The sequence below is a fragment of the Hetaerina americana genome, unplaced genomic scaffold (genome assembly GCF_022747635.1).
Source record: "Hetaerina americana unplaced genomic scaffold, ioHetAmer1.1.p SCAF_8, whole genome shotgun sequence".
Classification (NCBI taxonomy): Eukaryota; Metazoa; Arthropoda; class Insecta; order Odonata; family Calopterygidae; genus Hetaerina; species Hetaerina americana.
Window position 1 is genome coordinate 49,153,765 of NW_027287427.1, and position 15,227 is coordinate 49,168,991.

A 15,227-nucleotide genomic window follows, 5' to 3' on the forward strand; every position below is an offset into this window, starting at 1 on the left:
TAGAGCATTGAACCAATGTCTGGAGAATCCAAGTTTGATTCTTGGGAATGCCTCAGAACAACCTCAGCTTTTCCGAAGCTTTGCAATTTTCCACACACTAGATCGCACTAGGACACTAAAGAGGGTACAAGGAAAGGAACAGGCCTCTCTACCCTGATGTGTAAATTTGATGTGAAATTGAAATTAGTACTACAGGTCAGGGGTAGGAAGCTCTACCCTCGCCTATCAAACTGATCTTTAGGTTTAAAAGGAAAACATAGTAACTTTGTGATTCCACAGAAAATTTATTTTGATATTTCGACGATCAAGTCATCTTCAGGCCAACGCCACCTGAAGATGATGTTGAATGTTGACACCCACGTTGTATCGAAATAAATTTTCTGTGAAATCACAAAGTTACTATTTTTTCATTTCCAATATGAATTGATTCCATAAAGTTACACCTAAAACCACCAATTATTCAGGTTATAAACTGTAATTTATTTTCTTTGGCAGGTTAAAGGTACATTCAATATTCGTAAAATATGCAAATAAATTGGAAAAATACAGAAATATCAATGGCAGGCCAGCAAATATGTCAGTGCACATCAGCAAACAAGACTGTGAGTTCTAGAAAGTATAAAATGAATCACTACATGTTTAAATGAAAAACATTAAATATTCAGCCGATAAATGATCAGTTTATTTAAATATAGATGAAATTATTTACTCATGTATTGATGGCCCCCACACATACATTCTCGCAAGACAAAGCTTTGAAAAAGACCATCTTTTGTTCATATTCTCACCTCTTCCCCCTAAACACTTGGCAGTCAATATGCAAAGCATAAGTCAATGACAAATAACTTGAAAAGAGAGGTACAGTTACAAATGTTTTCATGAACCTTTAAGAGAAATATATTCCATTGCTTTAACTTTTGGTTTTACCACTGAGAACCTATCAAGTTGAATTTTGGAAAGAAAACTAAATAAGGCATGCCTTGATTTAAAGAAAAAACAGTTGAGAACAGATTATTTTGCCAGCAAAGCAGAAGTCAAAAGTATTATGTTTATAAAGTGTAATTTAATAGTTGTTCTAAAAGAGTAGAATATAATTCACCATTATTAGATCAAACATTCATCACAATATTTCCAGTTAGGAAGAAAAAAGCAATCAGAATAATGATTTCAACAACCTATCTTCTATTTAACAAGTTCAGAGAATTTGTTTTCCAGTATAATTATGCCAAATTCATTATAATGGTGCATCAGCATGACATTTTGCAATCTAAAGTTTTGTTTGGTCTTCAGGGGAACCTTTATTAAAATTAAGTTGATATGAAACTTAAGTCATATGAGTACAAATTAAGAGTCAAACATCAAGTGCACAGGAATGGGAACAACACATTAAATATAATGTACAATAAATTGTTACTGTGTATTACCACTTACTTTTTTTGAGATCTATATTTTCTTTCTCCAACAATGAAACAGTTTCCTTTAAGTTTTCCAATTTAGACTCCTGCTCTTTCATTAATTCCTCAAGTTCTGATACTTTTGACTTGGACTGAGAATCTGAAACTGATAACCATTAGAAGCCATTAAAATATGCAGCATGTAATTGTGAGATTTAATCACACCAACATGGTTAAAAAGTATTAAATGAACAAGAGATGCCCAACATGACAGTAAAAATAGGACAATGCACTGTAAAACTGACTATGGGAATCTGTCAAAAGAGTCAAGAGAATCACCAAATATGTTTCTGCAAATTCTATTTTGCAAAATAATCTACCACTAAATGCAATCAAGATTTTAGCACCTAGAGAACCACACCATGCATAATGACCACTCTTGCGAAAGATACACAACATATTCACAGAGTCACTCTTAATTCTGATCCAATCTTCAGTAACCAGGTTATTGCTGGACACCAATGAGGTCAATCAGCATCTCGACAGCACACACATTTTAATATATATTGTTTTGAAAATTGTTCAGGGAGCTAAAATATTGCCCCGACTTTAACTTTGGCAATGGATAACAGAATGTTTCAATCTTAAGACTTGTACAGATCCTAATGCCATGTTGCCATGCCGTACATAAGAGGTGATATGAAAGATGCAACACTTTTCAATAAACTTTGATGTATCAATAGCATTGGTTCTTTCTAGATGGGTCCAAGAGCCATTTCTTGCCCTAAAGTCTTATAAATCTACACTGCTCACTAGCTAATGAGTAAAATAGTATAAACAATGCAACAATTTCAGAGTGTAAAAATCATTCGCCTTGACTGGGATGACTCCGTTAAAAAGTTACTGTTGCGGTATCTCCCGCAGTTTCTTTGGAATTAGTATAAACAATATTCACTTTCTATTTAAACATCATGAAACAGTTTATAAAAGCTACAGGCTAATTTAGAACCCTTGTAGTGTACTCATCCTAAACAGTCCAAACAACAATAAATTTATTTAAGCCTAACAAATTTCAAAGTATATGCGGTTGAGAATGTCTCATATCACATTTAACATTTTTGGAGGACTCATAAATGGAATTGTGGTGTTAACAAACAAATCCTGTCACTCAAACCATGCAGTATGAGAACTGACAGCAATGGAATCTTTCTACTTAACATTATAGATGAAGGTTCAATGATATATCGCTAGAACTAATTCATCAAGTTGCACAAAATACATGCCACCAAAGGACTGTGGTGGTGGTGATATAGAGATATCATTTGATGAAGCCACGATATTATCAATGGCAAATACAAGCACAGCACTCTCTCTTATTCGGCCACTGTGGGCCCAGAACCCTGGCTGGATAAACAATGGCTGAATGATCATAAAAAACATTCAAAATATCACATTAGCCCTATAAATTGAATACGAAATTTTTATTGCATTTATCTTTTTATTATGATTAGCAAGACGGGATGAGAGGACTTACTACATACGTCATCCTTTTAAAACCAAATATCATGGTAAATAGAGAAAAACTTTGGAAAATTAATCTAGACAATGGGTGGCCACTGCATTGAAATGTTATGTAGTGACAGGGCATCAGATTATTGTATAGTTTCTGCATTACTGATCCCATAGATTTAGTGTGTCCATTAGAGAAATTTGTGTTAAAGATTAGGAGGATGTATGATCACTCCAGGGCTACATCACAGTAGCTTAGTAGCGAGTGCAAAAGAGAATGAGAGAACAACTGAGTGAGTCGACTTGAGTCTTGCCTTAAAGTATCTTGCCAGGATCAGCATTTTCTGGTGCCCAATAATAGTTTTAAAGAAATCAGGAACCTTGAAGAAACCCTCAAGGGGGATGTTTCTTTGAATCCCTTACCCGTACTCTTTTTATTGCGCTAACCCCTAGGAGAGAGCCTAATTCTTTCATCAAGGTGGAATACATTTCAAAAACCAACAATGAATTACAAGTTGCAAACATACTTCTTTGAGCACACCTAAAATTACCAAATTTGTCAGTAAATAATATGCAATTGTTTTTCCTAAATTATGGTTCAACTAATCATCCACGTCTTAGATGGGACGGTTTGAACTCAATGGGTTAACGCTCAATACTACAATGTTATTTTTACCACAGATGGTCAGTACTACCTATTCTGACTTCATTACATTTACATCATTATATTCACTTGTGTATCACAGTAACTATACAATTGAAAAATTTTGTACAATGCAACAATTTTAGAGAGTAAAAATCATTCACTTTGACCAAGATTTGAACCCTGATCCTTCGATGTCAGGCCGAGTGCTTAAGCCAGTTAAGGATTTGAGGCATCCCCTTATGCTCCAAAATTTTGGGGGCTTTAAAGGAACAAGATGTTGCCGTGCTTCGCACACGACTACGGATGCTTGTGACATTGTATGTATGGTATTCCATCACAACATCTTATTCTTTCAAAGCCCCAAAAATTTTGGAGTAATGAGGATGCCTCAATAGCGTAACTGGCTTAAGCACTCGGCCGGACATCAAGGGATCTCGGTTTGAATCCCGGTCAAGGCGAATGATTTTTACACTTTAAAATTGTTGCATTGTAATGCATATTAGCGGATGACTCCGTCAAAATTTACTGCAACGGCTTATCCCACAGTTTCTTGAAATTTGTGAAGAATGTTGTAGCTGGAATTGTTAATATTAAGCTCATCACTATCACGGGACAAGATCAAACAGGCATAAATTTCTGGAAATTGAGACATACAATCTGAAATCTGATGATAATTCAGCTCAAAATTTGATAAAAAACAGTTTTTCACGCCAAATCATGCAGGAATAGTAGGGTGAAAAAGAAAAATATCATAACGAAAACATTTTGTCAACATTTCTTCATTGAAAATATCACCAAGAGTGAACATGACTTTCCGGTATGCTTTGAGGTTAATCATACAGCATTTCATCATCACTGAAATAGTTTAATGTTAGGTTAAACATTCAGGAACAGAGAATTGAAAATTAAATATTGATAAACAAACTTAACTATACACTTGAGATTGCAGTGTTAAAGCACGCAAAATGTTATGAAAATGATCAAATTTCAACTATGTACATATGGCTTAGATGATTATTTCAGTCAACATTGAAAAGAAAAAGCATATAAATCAAATGATGCCATGAAATAAGGAATCAACACCTTGTGTATTTCATCAATATCTCATAAAGCAAAGCCATTAGCAAGAGTGAGTGTGGTTATTTCTTGTGCACCATCAGATGGGGTAAGCAAAAATTATTTCACAGAGCTCACACAAACTGGTAGAAAAAATGCAAGAGAAATAGCTATATTTCTCCAACAGCTTGAGTGAGGGTGGAATGAAAGGGTTTTGGTATGGAAACTGGATTAAAGGACTTAGGTACAGCAGTTGTTATTGAGGTCGTAACATGCATTAACCCAACAAATTACGAGTGTCACTTTCCATTCTTTCTATAACAGGAATCCTATGCGTTGAAGCTTAACCTTTTGCACTTGGAGGTCGAGTGTGACTCGACATGGAGTTTCACCACGAGGGGAAATGGGATTTTTGTCTATGGGATTTTCCCAATAACTTTTCTTGTAATCATTTGCATGAAAGGAAAAGGAAAGTTAAAGCTTAATTCATAGCATGGCTTGTTTTATAAATGAATAGTATCGACCCATGATGTTGTCGTCAACATAAATGCCGTCTCCCAAAGGATGCCACCACCTACGCAGATGTTTTTTGTAATCTATTTACTGTGTTGTAAGTTCTTTTTCATTATAATTGTCTGCTTTTCATTACTTGGAAGTCAGCTAAATGTAAAGCAATGTCTTTTAGAGATTATCGGTGCCTGAAAAAAGATCGCCAGAATGTAAAGTCACCTTAGTCAGCTGATCCTTAGTTCATTGCTTTCTAGTTTTGACTCTTTAATTTCCTTTTCTTCCTAGTGTCCGCTGTATCATCAAACATTCTGCCTGCTCTTTTCCTATCTATTGCATAGTCAGGAATCTTGAGTAGGAGGGTCCAAGATATGATCTATTGTATTCATGGCAAAACACGAACCTTAGGCCTTTTCCTGGAGTCGTGCTTTTTTGAGGTTGCATCATCCTCCTATGGTAGAAAAACCTTCCTTATCTTAGTCTACGAGGTTTACTTACGTTTCTAGAAGCATAACGCAGGTGTTTTCCCTAATTACAGACGGTTCTCTAACAACAGATGCTTTCCCTTTGGACGAATGCTTTGCCAGCTAGTAGTTGCTCATTCTGAACGATTTTCCCCTCCTCAGGATGGATAAGTATTCCAAAGAATTAGAAAGTAGCTGTTTCATGAGGAAAACTCTAAAATGGTGGCATAAATTGTTTTTCTGGGGGCTTCAGGTGAGTGTTGTAAATTCATTTATATTGTATAAAGAATTCCAGCAAAGAAAAAATGAAAAACCGATCTGGCATGTGAAATTTGTTAGGAAACTAGTACACAATCTCTTTGGAGAATTCCGAGATGGTACACAAACGTCCAGGGTTAGATTACCATCCACAAACATAGAGCAACGTTTAGATGGAAAACTCCATATAATCACACCTGACCCTGACAAAAAACATAAAGATTGTGCGGTTTACTCTGACCGAAAAATCAAAGGAGGAAGAAGAGAGACGATATATATCGTCCTCTACCTGCTTAGTCACAAAAGAGTAACATGGTCAGTCCCCTTTCTTCTACACAGAGCAGCTAGAAAACAATCAGGTTGCCACAGCTGATGGGTTAAAATGTGAAAGAATCAAGTCACCAGTATTAAAGTTGGCTTGAATTAAATGCAGAATTTTTGAAATTTCCTATTATCATAATGCCATCTTGCATATTAATACAATGGTTGATTGATGAGTGTTAAAAGAGTTATGAAATTTCATAATTCTTTCCAGCATAAGCACAATGAAACAGAGAAATAGAAAAAGATTGAGGAAATAAATACAATGGTAAGGGAAATTATTAATGGCATCGAAGAACAATTAATTTTTCTGTCAGGTAACAAGCCTGTCTGGATCTATTAATTTCACTGGAGTAGAGAGGAGGGTTATATTAGAATGAAATGTTAGTTTACATTGCATTGAGACATTCATTCCAACACATTCATTTCAAACTGTACATAGCATTAGCAAGTGTCATTTGTACATTAGCTAATTGTTGGTTTTTTGTGAAAATACTAGAGACAAAAAGCAAATTAAAATCTCTTGAGGTTCTTAAATGTTGCTTAGAAAAAATGTCGGTGAAGAAATTAACAAAAACGTTAAAATTATTAATTAAAATATACAAACAAAACTTTCTAAGCCTAAAGTCGACCCAAAATTTCAGTCTGTTCAGTTAGTATTCTAAGTAGGAAATGAAGAAAAACCTACTCTCATCCTATTAAAGCATTTTAGATATCATCTTTTCACAAAATACTTGTAATGGTGTAAGGTGTAAAATATAAGCATAAATATTTCCAAACACATTAAGGCAGAAATTTTGACTAAAATGATGTTTTATATGCCATGATGAAGGAAACCCTTCGCAAAAGAACACCAAACATTTCAATCACCAAAAACAAAATCAGTTTCAAATATTGCATAATTCAGTGTACAAGAAAAATTAAAATAAAAAACAATGCAAATGGTTAAAACACAAGTTTATACAAAACTGATTATCACCTTCCATTAGAAGAAAATCAATCTATTAAGAACAGTGATGAACAAAGCCATGCAAATTAGAGCGACATAAAAGATATAAACCAGATAATTGGAAATCAAGTTACCTCCCTATTGTGAAAAACTAAATGGAACCAATCCCCTCACAACATTCACCATTTTGGCAAACTGGGAACTAGGAAGATCATGGGAAATCTCCCAAAATAAGTAGTACGATTTTCCAATTATCAGGCAATGAACAAGTGTTAACACTCTTAGCAAAGTCCCAAAGCCTTTTCCTGCCCATGATGCAATCCCCATTCCCACCTTCCCACCTCATTGGAACCAGGACGACCTGAAGTGGCACAATGTTATGCACAACCGCCATCCCACTCCAACCGACCCAGAATCAGACAAGAGGCATAAGGGACCATACCTTTCAGTTCATCAAAGTCTACCAGATGCAACTGTAGGTTACCTTTCTCCTCTTCCAGCTCAGCTATTTTGTTGTTCAGCACTATGACCTCCGCATGAGCATCAGAAATCTGAAATTTAAAGAAAACATTGAAAAGGTAAAGCACGATTTACAAATTTATTAAGCCTCCATTCATTCAAAAGAAACCTTGTTTTTTCCTCCCAATTCCCTTTCTTTGATCCTATTCCTGAAACACCTTTTGACCCTCACAGCCCTCGCTTACTTTACCATTACCTTCCATTACACCATATTCCTTTCCCAGTGACCACCAGTTATCTTGCTACACTCTCAAATATAAGTGAAAATGCTAGGAGCCTCTAGAAGGCCATTGTTAACAGATTTTCCGTGAGCAATCAAGCCCTGTGAGTTGCCATTATTTGTAATCCTAGCCCTTCCCTAACACCAATCATTGTCTCTTTCAACTTCACAATTAATGGCTGCTGGCAATAAGTCTGGCTAATATCAAAAGCAACTCTTTAAAATGTTAACTCAGTCCTCCCCGACTGCAACACTAAGTTAGAAAGATACTATGTTTTCTGACTCAATTTTTATGAACATTTTATCAAGATCAGTCTATGTATTGCTTTTATAGATGAAAAAATTTCCTTTGAAGCTGTTTTAGAAGAATTTTTAAATGTCTATTCACAGCATTAATATACTAGTTGATATAGGTGCCAGACATATAAGACATATTCAAAAGAGTACATTTTTCCTGGAGGCAATAAAAATAATTGAAATTCAACACATTTCAACAATATTTGCAAAATAAAAATCTGTCACTGGCCTCTAGATTAACTATATGACTAATCAAGTCCCAATTTTTGCGCATTACTTCTTCATAGTAAGAAGAATTGTATAAATATGTAAGCCATTATTGGAATGGATATGAATGAATGTGAAATATATGTAATCATTTTTTTAAATAATTTAACAGCTCATTGCTTTGCAACAAAATTTACTGTTTATTATGAGGCCTTCAGGATCTCCATTTTGACTTCAATGTGACTGCTTTTAGCCTGCTAGCATTATAGCAAACCCACCATAGGGTAGCCACATTTCATAGATTTTAATTTTTGACTTTTTTTCAATGATTATATTACCCTTTTTCCCAATTTTTAAGCCGAGCATATGTATTCCGATTGAGTATTTTTTATTTGGGTCATTCCTCATCACTTCCCATCCTACTGGTATCACCAAAATCTATAGTTTCAGTTTTTGTCAGATCCTCAAGATGCCTGCCGAAAAACGAAAATTGATTCCCAAAACAAGGAGAAGTGTTCACTGGAAATTCCTGATTTGATTATCAAATTCCTGAAACACAGAAAACCAGCCGTTCTTCCCATTTTTTTCTGAATTTTTGAAGAAACTGAATGATCCATAACTTTTCCTCAATTTTCCCAAATGAGTGGCCTCCATGCATCACATTAATTGGGTAACAATATGAATCACAAAAAAAATAGGCAGTCTAAATGTAATTTTCTTAATGCCATGGATGATTTCAAATATTGCAGAAGGAATTTTCATGAGAAACAAATATACTAAACTTTACTTTCACAGGTTTTACGTAATCATAATAAAATCACTGGAAGAAGGTTATTATGTTTTCTAACCCCAAGGATCTATTTTGAAAGACGATTAACATACCATCACTATAGCTTACCTCACAAGAAACTGCCAACTGAATTTCCTAATATGGAATAACATTTTCCATAATGAGATATTATGGTGTGATGAAAACATCACACACGTAATTTCTGTCAGTAGATATGAAACTTTTCTCATTTGCAATATTTTAATGTTGTGCAAGTGAAAAAAAGTCCCAAAAATGTACAGCATATTAAGAAAAATATATTTCTTAATTGGATTAAAGCACCCAATTTCTCAACACTTTTTCATTTGTGTTTCATTTTCATTACAAACATATTTATTTTCATTAACTACATTATGCACTTAAAGTGCCGCACCAAAATTCTTAATGTTATTTGTAAATGCTATTGAACTCCAAACCTGCATTTGGTACTTACTTTTTTCACCCGAGCAAGTTGCTTTTCAAGAGCTTTCAATTGACCCTTGTGAGTGGCCTTCACTCGAACTAACTCCTTTTTGGCTGACTCAAGAGCACTCTTGGCCTCTTCCAATTCATCCATCTTTCCTCGCTCTTTTTCTTCAAGTCTGAATTCCATTTCGGCATTCTGAGCTTTCAACTCGTCATGAGCAGCCTTATACTCTGCGCTCATTTTTTCCAATTCCTCAAGCCTATAAAATACGCATTTCAAATAAAATGTAAGAGTGGTGATTCCAATTTTCAAAGTTGAACAGGAGATCAAAAAGCTATCGGACATAATTAGCAAAGGGTTGAGGAGGGCAATAGTCACCAAGTCTTGGATACTATTCAATCAACCATTTCAATCCAAATTACACACACATACAGGCAAAATTCAAGTAAAAAATTAAATCCAGGCAAAATGAGGATTAGACAAATATGAATGACTTAGGTAAACAATCATTGGTTTGTAGTCTCCTCAACCCTGCTTAAAGGGCAGCATGTGGACATGGACATAGATGAATTTACCTCTGGAGGGCTGAGGCAAGCTGTTCCCTCAACGACTCAGCCTGTGCTCTTGTGCCTTCCTCTCTAATTGCAAACTCTTCCTGCATTCCCCGCATTTGTTTCCGTGTCTCATCCAATGCCTCCTGAGCACTTCGACCACGTCGTCCAGCATCCTCGGAGGCAAGAACAACAGCCTGAGTCCTGGCTTCAATCACCTCATCCTTCTCCTTTAGGTTTTCCTGCAATTTTTATAAATAAAAAAAGGAATTACTTACATAGAACACCAAACGAATCACCCAACAGGCACAACCTGGCTGGAAATTTCACTAAGAGATTATTAAAATAATATCCTTATGTTTCCCTTCCTCTACAGTCCACATTTGTACATTTTATATTATCCAAAGGCAGGCTAAAAAATTATTCAGCAATTTACTTCTCTAAGTAATTAATGATTGTCATTTATTTCACAGAAGTTTTCTTCTCTGGTGGGGGAAAGAAGTCAAAAGTGACATTGTAGAGGTTTTCATTTTATTTAAATACATATCATATATTTCAACTCTCCTATGTTGAATCGGTGAGATTAGAGAAATTCAAATGAGGCCAAAAAACTATTCATGAAACAACTGCAATACAGTTCCTCTCTGTGTTCTTTCCAGCTCTCTTTGACCATTTCTGATTCAACTATCATTTTTCCGGACTTATATTTAACTGTTAGCAACGATTTTTCCTTTTCATGTCACGTCCTGAAAGTGCTGTAACCTTTCTGTACAGAGAGTCAAGTTCACCCATCCTTCACAAACTTTCCATATCCTGGCAATGAATTTCCACCACTCTTTCCCCCAATTTGTGTTGCACCTCAGTATATTATTGAACTCTTTATACCACCATCTACCAAGTTCTGCATACCATTTTCTTATCAATTTTTCTAAATATCTTGTCCATAAACCATGGTTTCCTTGCCCTTTTCCTATTTACTATTCCTATTGCTTCTTTTGCAGCTTTTGATATCGCTTTTTTGTTTTGTTGCCATTGTTTCCCTGTAGTACCAAGCCCTCTCTCCTCACTCATGATTTTCTATACAGTCTGCAAATACTCCTTCCCCTTAAACATGATTAGCGCTTCTATGTTCCACTTCCTGAGCCGTCTTTCCTGTTTTATCTTTTTGAATTGGACACCACATTTCATAATTACTACATCGTGATCCAAGTCTGCATCTGCTCCCAGAACATTGTGCAAACTGACCACACTGTTCCTAAATCTGACCCTAGTGATAATATAGTCCAACTGATATTTTCCTGAATCCCCCAGCATTTTCCATGCGTACTTACATTTTATGTAGCGTCTAAACTAAGTGCTAGAGATGCAGTCTGTCTCAAACACCTGTCTCCCGATGAACTTGTTTGTTTTCTCCCCGTGGTCAGTCCTTGTATATAATCTGTAGTTCTCCACCTCTCTACCATCTCTTCCTTCGCCTAACGTCGCATTCCAATCATCACTATCAAATGTTTCCCCACAAAAATACCCACAAATGTATCCTCTAAGCATATACCCTATCAACTTCTTCCTCCCCATGGTTGACTGGCGGCGTGTACACTTGGGCTAAGACCAAGTTCGGCAGTTCTGCTTTTGCCTCTACCAATAATATTTCATCCATTACATGCTCTATGCAAACTACGCTTCTTTCTACTTTTTTTTTCAATAATATAGCAACTACTCACTGACTTTCATCCCCTCTGCCATATATTACCCTATAACTATCATTCCAGTAATCCCTGCTATCCTTCCATCTCACCTTGCATAGACCTAAAACATCTACATTTCCTCCTTCAAACTCTCGCTTCATATTCTCCGGTTTTCCTGTCCACAACATTTTCCTAACATTCCAAGTTCCTATTCCAACCAATTCGGTCCTTTACTGCATCTTCTGTGCTGCTGCTGTCAGTTTTGATTTACAAGGATTTTGTGAGATACTATAATGATAAGACTGATATACACACCATCCATAGAGCATGTGGCAATGATTTGAGAAGGTGAAGGCAGAGATGAAGCTAAATTAAAGAAAGAGGAAGTTGCTGCAACTTTTGAAAAATAACATTTTATAAGAGATGTACATGTCTCAGACTGCTCAGGGGTGAGTGGGAGATGGAGAGTCCAGATGTGCAGTGTTAGGAAGAGGTGTAAAGCAGGGTTGCCCATTATCACCTGTACTGTTCAATGAATAAATGGAGGAAATGATTAAAGAGGCATGGGAAGAACTGGAGGTAGGAATGAAAGTCGAAGGGGAATTCGTAAAATCAGTTAGGTTTGTAGATGACTAAGCTTTAGTTTGTCAGTCAGCCAAGGGGTTGCAAGCATTGCTAAGTGAATTGGTAATTCAGTGCAATAGTTATAGGATGAGAATCAATATAAATAAAAAATCGGTTATGCAATTTTCCACAAAGACAAAGGCTAAGCTTAACATTAAAATATGAGGGCAAAAACTAGAGCAGGTAGAACAGTTTACATATCTCAGAAGTGTTTTGGACCAACATGGTCAGAGTAACAGGGATACAAAGAGAAGAATTGCACCAGGCAAAGAGACATTAAGATATGGAGCGCAGTTATGTACGGTATAGAAACATGGTCATTGAAGCAGGATAATAGGTGTAGATTGGAGGCTTTTGAAATGTGGTCATGGAGAAGGATGGAGAAGGTGAAGTGGAGAGAAAGGAAAACAAATGGGGAGGTCGGAGAGAACAGGGGCTTGTTGAGAGAAATCCTAAGGGGACAAAAAAAATGGTTTCCAAGCATAATTATTGGCGATTAAATATTTGAAGATTTTAATAGAGGGGAACATTTTAGGAAAACAAGGAAGGGACAGAAATAGGATATGGATGTTGAACGGAATGAAAGGAGGAAGGAAACACATGTATATGGAGATAACGAGGGGCTTGTTGTGGAGTAAGATGCTGGGTCGGGTTTGGTTAGGAGAGCAAAGATATTTATTTGGTAGTTGTGTCCATCCAAAAACCTATCTAAAACAGTAAATTACCTATAATAATACAAAATTTGCAGAGGAAGGATCTTTTCAAGAAAGATCTGAAGAAAATACTAAATTGTAAGAAGAGGGAATAGGAAAGTATAACTTTTAAATAAACTTGAATCTAGGAATGGGGTTATGTAAAATTATGGAAGATGTTTTTCTAGTAAGACTAGAGAAAGACATACTGGAATACGTAGAAGAGTTTTGTCGTTTAGGCAGCAGAATCACTAGTAATTGAAGAAGCAAGAGTGATGAAGACGGCTGACGGCCAAGAGATGTTGAAGAATGTTTCTATCAGAAGAAACAACTAGTGATGGCAGAAATTAATAGTCTAAGTGAAATAAAATGATTCATTAAACGTTATTATGCGTATTGATTTACTTAAATATGCAAAGACTGCGGAGACCTTATCCTAGCCCCCATTGCTCATGAACCAGTCCTTAGCTGAGGGCATTTCTCCGGATACCCTAAAATTGGCTAAGGCTATTCCAGTCTACAAGAATAAAGATGACCGAAATGATTTAAATAATTACAATCCCACATCAGAAGTTTCCCAATTTGGTAAAATTAATGTTTTCTGTAAAAAACTGCTGATTTTGTATCAAGACAAAATGCACTATCTCTTCACCAGTTTGGTTTCCGCAAGGGGAAGTCAACGAATCTTGCCTTTTTGAAGCTGTAAATTATACAATTCCAGAGATTGATTCTAAATGTAAGGCTTTGGGTATTTTCTTTGATATGAGCAGGGCATTTGATGCCATTGACCACAGTAAGTTGATCTCAAAATGTGAGCTATTGGGTTCCGTGTTCTACTAACTCTCCATCATAAGACATTCAGTAAACCAAATTGCATTGATGACATTGTATTATGAATTATTTAATTCAAGAATTTTGTATGGCATAGTATTGCGGAATCTTCCCTCTCACCTTATCAGTGTATTGAAGATGCGCAAAAAGATGGCAAGAGTGATGTGTGGCCAAAATTATTAAGCCCACAGCCGATATCTTTTCAAAAAATTAAAATTGCTATCCACTCCTTCCATAAATATTTAACATTAATCAAGTAATTAATTCAAATATTACATTACCAACTAATCAATGTAATACTCGTGAAAAAGTATGGTGCTGATTTTGAACTGAGCAATAGCATACACTTGTATCATAGCACAGGCAATGCAACAACTTTCACATAAAGTCAACCAATTCACCCTTGGCTTCAAACGGTCCAAAGTCTAGGTGTGTAAAATTATATAATAACCTTCCCGTAAGTATTAAAAAAGAAGAGAGTATACCAGTCTTTAGGAATAAGGTCCAAGAATTGTCGAAGTGTTTTTATAATTTCCAAGAATACTTGAGGACAAACTTTTCACATTCTCTGTTTTCGTAAACTTTGTACTTGACATGTCCTATACACTTGCCAGTATTATTTCAGAGCACTGTGTTGGATGAATAAAATATTATCACTTCAAAAATTACTAGTTTACAAGCGGATAATTATTGATGAAAAATACAATCAATAGCTCATGGGAGAAAATACAGTCTTCCTTTAATGCAATCCTTAAATTTTATTTGCTGCAAATTACTCTTAAATTTCATAAAATTTTTTCTTCACATATTTTTCTCTTACATTCTTTTATGAAAAAAAATCACTATTCAAGAAACAACATCAGCAAAATGGCATCATTATGCTAATGGATTATGTAATTTTTATGTTTAAAACTGATCCTACTACAACTATTCCCATGCTGGTTGCAGCAGTACATTTTCTAAGTTCCACTCATCCCTGTAACAAATGCAATGCCATCCATTTTCCCTGTTATGTCAATCCATAATCAATGTGCTCATATTACATTAGCAAAGCAGAATATTTTTTTAATAAAAATGTAAGACCTTATAAGGTAAGGTCTTATTGTTATTAAGGTAAGGGGTTGAAGCTTTGAGCTAGCGAGAGATCCCTATTTCTTCTTGTGAAGCACTACTCCATCAGAAGCTCTTCCCACAAATATTCTACTGGCAATTAGATAAGAACATCAGCCATTTTACTGACTACTACATTTAAACAATCTACT

General features: G+C 35.5%; 1 protein-coding gene across 2 annotated transcripts in view; it reads right to left on the minus strand.

The window, feature by feature from the left end:
- Positions 1–15,227, minus strand: part of LOC139698079 (putative leucine-rich repeat-containing protein DDB_G0290503) — a 32,514-nt gene that overhangs the window by 13,562 nt on the left and 3,725 nt on the right. Inside the window, exons 5-8 of one of the 2 annotated variants that reach the window (XM_071596969.1) lie at positions 10,158–10,375; positions 9,610–9,841; positions 7,547–7,655; positions 1,432–1,560 (exon numbers count right to left, since the gene is read on the minus strand). In XM_071596969.1, the coding sequence (XP_071453070.1) occupies positions 1,432–1,560; positions 7,547–7,655; positions 9,610–9,841; positions 10,158–10,375 (688 nt within the window). The remainder of the gene's footprint in view (positions 1–1,431; positions 1,561–7,546; positions 7,656–9,609; positions 9,842–10,157; positions 10,376–15,227) is intronic. The other variant, XM_071596970.1, reaches the window with a different exon arrangement.